The following is a 5272-nucleotide window of genomic DNA, read 5'->3' on the forward strand; positions in this document are numbered from 1 at the left end:
ACCATGTGGTTGCTGGGATTTGAACTCCAGACCTTCGGGAGAACAGTCAGGTGCTCTTACCCACTGAGCCATCTCACCAGCCCGAGTAGTTTGTCTTAAAAGAACTACATAATTAGTACTTGAAGCAGAAGGAATATATCAGGCCTTGGGTGTTCAGAAAATATTTTCTTGAATTAAGATCTGAGACTTTTTTTTAACTTAATGATTTTATATGTATGGATGTTTTGTGTTCATGTGTGTCTGTGCACTAGGTAGTGTCCTCAGAGGTCAGAAGAGGTTGTTAAATCTTTGGGGACTGGAGTTAGTCGTGAACCCCTATGAAGGTGCTGAATATTGAACCTGGGTCCTCTAGAAGAGCAGCCAGTGCTCTTAACCAATTAGCCATCTCTCCAGCCCCTAGATATGAGTTTATTTAATGGCTATATGAACATATTTCACTTTTCCTTGTCTAGGTGACTCGTTGTGGGGAAATTGATACAGGGTTTATTCTTGGTTCTTTAAAATCTTCTGGTAATGTGAAAACAGAGAAGAAAGCCATAGATGGTTCACTGTTGTTGGGCTTGAAGAAGACTAAGAATATCGTTAAGAGAGCTAGACTTGTTTGTCTTAAAGAGCTTTTTATCAATAAAATGAGAGGAAAGGGTTGACAAAGTGGCTTATCTGGTAAAGATGCCTGCTGCCAAACCTGATGACCTTATATCTATCCTTGGTATCCACATGGTGGAAGGAAACACTAAGTCACTCAGACAGAATAACTATGTAGCAAGCTCTATGACTTTTAATTTTTTCTCTGGACCTGAACTGATACATAATAATAATTTCATAATTATTACAGGTAAAGCAAACCATATACTCAGTAATTGAAAATAGATTCAAATTCATTTATAAGGCACAGAAACTTTCTTGTTCTAGGAGAGTGTCTGTAGTGACCTTAACTGAAGTCTTGGTTAAGGCAGAAAGAACTCTAGGGGCAGGGAAAGCTGATATGTGACCTTGTGAAAATTGCTTAACATCTGGATTATCAGGGAAATAAAGGTGGGTGAGATGCTAGAGTAGGCTTGACTAACTCTTGCTTAGGACTATTGGAATTTTTTAATTTTATGTGCATTGATGTTTTGCCTGCATGTATGTTTGTCTGTATGAGGGTATTAGATCCCCTGGAACTGAAGTCACACGTGGGTCCTGGGAATTGAACTTGATCCTTTGAAGAGCAGCCAGTGCTCTTAACTGCTGAGCCCATCTCTTCAACACCTTGGAGTATTTATTGAAGTACTACATAGTATAGAGGAATATACCAATTTCTCAGCATTCATTTTGTATTATTTGGAAAAATACTCCAGGAAAAAATGATGGACATTTTCTTAGCCTAAAAAGTCATATATGACTTAAGACTATTGTATTTTCCTTGTTAAAAATATTCAAAACAGCCAGGAGGTGGTGGCACATGCATGCCTTTAATTCCAGTACTCAGGAGCAGAGGCAGGTGGATCTCTCTGAGTTGGAGGCCAGCCTGGTCTACAGAGCTAGTTCTAGAACAGCCAAGGCTACACAAAGAAACCCTGTCTCGAAAACACAGGAAAACAAAATTTAGAATATTTTCAGTTCATCCATATCATGAATATAACTTGAATTTGGCTTTTCATAATATACTGCAAAACTCTTAAGGTTGTTTTAGTTTAGTTTTTTTTCTGTGGAGGTCAGTTGTGTTTAGCATTGGAGATTAGGTAGCCAGCAGGGGGCTTCAGTGAGGAGTTAGAATTCATTAGTCTAGTCCTAGTGAATTGTCTCAGTGTTTTGTTTACTTCATGAGCTTGTCAGGCTCATCATGCTAGATTATTCTCTTCAGTTTTCCTCCCACAGCATCTCTCAGAAGAACTTTAATTTACATAAGAACCTATTGCATTAGCAGTTCTCCAGAAAGTTCAGTTTTTCACTTTTATCGCCTTATTTTCTTATTAACAGTCTTAAAAAAAAAAAAAAAAAAAAAGATTTGTTTTATTTATATGAGTACACTGGCAGTGTCTTCAGACATACCAGAAGATAGCATCAGATGGTTGTGAGTTACCATGTGGCTTCTGGGAATTGAACTCAGGACTTCTGGAAGAACAGTCAGTGCTTTTAGCCACTGAGCCATCTCTTTAGCCCCTATTTTCCCCTTTAATCTAAACTAAGTTTACTGTATTTATTTTTCTGTGTGAATGACAATAGTATTTAGGAGAAAGAGTGAGCTATATGTTTTGAGCCTTCCAGCTGTTAGGAATGAAGCTTTTTTTTTAATTCTAGAAAATTTAATATTATCAAATAATATCAGGATTTATATTTCAAAGTCTAGAAAATTTCTATTATTTAAATTGTGAAGAAAAATACTACATACTTAGTTTAGAGAAAAGGTAATTCTTTTTTTCAGTGATTTTTTTTTTTTTTTTTTTTGGTCTTTTGAGACAGGGTTTCTCTGTATAGCTCAGGCTGTTCTGGAGCTTACTTTGTAGACCAGGAGGCTGGCCTTGAACTCAGAAATCCGCCTGCCTCTGCCTCCTGAGTGCTGGGATTATAGGCGTGCGCCACCACGCCCGGCTCTTTCAGAGATTAAATAAGCAGAATTATTGAGTGCAATCTAACATCAATTTTAAATCTTTTATGTGAATATGTATGTTTATGCATTTATATGCCCCCTACGGTGTTGTCCATGGAGTCCAAAGGCATCAGATTCCCTGTGGCCTCAACTGGAGTCAAGTCAACAGGGGAAGTTGTGCTGGCAACTGAAGGAGGGGCTCCTGGAAGACCACCACCTCGCCAGCACTCTTTTTTTTTTTTTTTTTTTAAATTAGATATTTTCTTTATTTACATTTCAAATGTTATCCCCCTTTCCTAGTTGCCTCTCCGAAAATCCCCTATACCCTCCCCCCTCCCTCGAGGCTTTTTTAATGTGTGGAGTTTCACCTCTTTTTACTAGCATAGTCGCAGTATTTACATTACTATTCTCAACTCTTTAGGGAGAAAGTTATGCTTTAAAGATACCCATGATGTCATGAAAATAGATATTCCAGGACTATGTGTTGAGAAATTCTGAATATCTAGTAGGAAAGTAGAAGAGGAAGCTTTTTCCAAAGTACACCTTTTTTTTTGAGACAGGGTCTCTGTATAGCCCTGGCTGTCATGGAACTCACTGTGTAGACCAGGCTGGCTGTCCTAGAACTTATAGGGATTTGCCTGCTACTTTCTCCCAAATGCTGGAACTAAAGGTGTGTGCCACCATGCTGGGCCAACGAGTATAATTTTTAAAAAGCCAAGTTGCTTCTTGATTACAGAGTAAGCATTACATGTTGAAATCTTGTGGGCCAGCATCCTATGGACTGTATGAATAACATGGGGGATCTGAAAGAAGGGAGTTAGAGCTTTCCTGCTTGTAATTGTGCTTAGTTGGAAGAAAGTAAGGGCATCATGTTACATGTATGTCTCTCTTGCAGGTCGAGTTATGTTTAGAGTGCATCGAATGGGCCAAATCAGAGAAAAGAACTTTCTTACGCCAAGCATTGGAGGTAGGTGTCTACTTTAACATTGGCTTCAGATCTGTAATGTTAGATAAGATGTGAGGGTAAGTGGTACCACTCTGTTACCTAAGGGTTATTGATAGTGTTTCCAGTTACAGGAGTGTCCCTCCCCTCCCCTCCCCTCCCCTCCCCTCCCCTCCCCTCCCTCAACATTGTCTTATTCTACAGCTCAGGATGAAAAACTTTTTTGTCTTGGTCTACTGAATTCCGGGTTTATAGATATGAGCTATCATGCTTGTACTTGGTGGCTTTCTTTTAAATTATTTTGATTTCATCTTGAAGTTTTGTTTTTTTTTTTGGTGCTGGAATTAAAGGCGTGCGCCACCACGCCCGGCTTCATCTTGAAGCTTTAAGGTACTTTTAATTTTTGTATAGAAAATAAGCAGCAGTATGGTATAGTTAAGTCATTTGGCCGTAGTAAGAGATGGTACTGGGGCCTGGTTCAGTTGTTGTGCTGAACTTGATGTTATTATCAGATCTTGTATAGCACAGTAAGTGTTCTGTGACTGTCAACCTTTGATTTCTTTTTGTGGCTTTTCCCCTTGTTCCCTGTAATCAATGCCTTTTCTCTTTCCTAGGCAAGGCTGGTGTCTTTGTATTTTGATACCAAGAGGTACCAGGAAGCATTGCATTTGGGTAAGTAAACTGGTAGAAATCAAAATAAGACCTCTAAGCTAGCCGAACATGGTGGCGCACTTGGGAGGCAGAGACAGGCGGATTTCTGAGTTTGAGGCCAGCCTGGTCTACAGAGTGAGTTCCAGGACAGCCAGGACTATACAGAGAAACCCTGTCTCCAAAAAAAAAAAAAAAAAAAAAAAGACCTGTAAGCTAGCCAAATAAGTGGATTCCAAACATGGTTATTCTTACTGATTGTTAATGACTATATTTTACTTGTGTCTAAGAAGTATTTCAAGTAGTTTACAATTTATAAATTTACAAATTTATAAAATTTGTCACAGCAAAGTCCTGCTTTAGATTCGTGAAAAAACTGGGGTGGAGGTGCAGCTCAGTGCTAGTGTTTACCTAGTAGCATGGGAATACATTTCTGGGAAGCCAGCGGGGCTTAATCTCAAGTTTCCAGAACAGACATCAGTTTAAGCTTTAAATTTAAAGTAGGTCATTTCATTGAAAATAGTAGCTGATTTTTCTATTTTTATTTTTTAGTTTAGTTTATACATACTATCTTGGTAAATTTCAGATTATATTTTTAAGTTACAAATGTTTTATAGACTACTATAAAGCTACTATATATTTTTTTGTAATTTTTAATTTTTATTTTATGTGCATTGGTGTTTTAACTGCGTGTATGTCTGTGTGAGGGTGTTGGATCCTCTGGAATATGAGTTACAGAAAGTTGTGAGCTGCCATGTGGATGCTAGGAATTGAACCTGGGTCCTCTGGAAGAGTAGCTGACATGGGTTATATCAAACTTTTGGCAAAATTTCTGAATAGGCTTGTATGTATGTAGGAGCATTGTTTTTTTTAATATTTTACAGGGGCATAAAATAGTAAAAGCCAGTGTTAAGTCATTTAAAGTATTTAATAAAAATTTTAATTTCTTTAAAAAGGGAGTGCAAGCTTATAGAAGTAATCCAATATTTATTTTTGAAAACAGATCTTGTAGCATTTTATTATTTTTAGCAGAAAATAGAATATCATCCATATACTGTATAAGAAAAGGAAGAATATATATATATATATATATATATATATATATATAT

The 5272-nt window shown here is 37.4% G+C and overlaps 1 protein-coding gene across 1 annotated transcript in view; it reads left to right on the forward strand.

The window, feature by feature from the left end:
- Psmd11 (proteasome 26S subunit, non-ATPase 11) overlaps positions 1–5272 on the forward strand; it is a 44261-nt gene that overhangs the window by 15227 nt on the left and 23762 nt on the right. Inside the window, exons 4-5 of the mRNA XM_021211640.2 lie at positions 3468–3539; positions 4130–4187. Of these exons, the coding sequence (XP_021067299.1) occupies positions 3468–3539; positions 4130–4187 (130 nt within the window). The remainder of the gene's footprint in view (positions 1–3467; positions 3540–4129; positions 4188–5272) is intronic.

This window comes from Mus pahari, chromosome 14 (genome assembly GCF_900095145.1).
Source record: "Mus pahari chromosome 14, PAHARI_EIJ_v1.1, whole genome shotgun sequence".
NCBI lineage: Eukaryota > Metazoa > Chordata > Mammalia > Rodentia > Muridae > Mus > Mus pahari.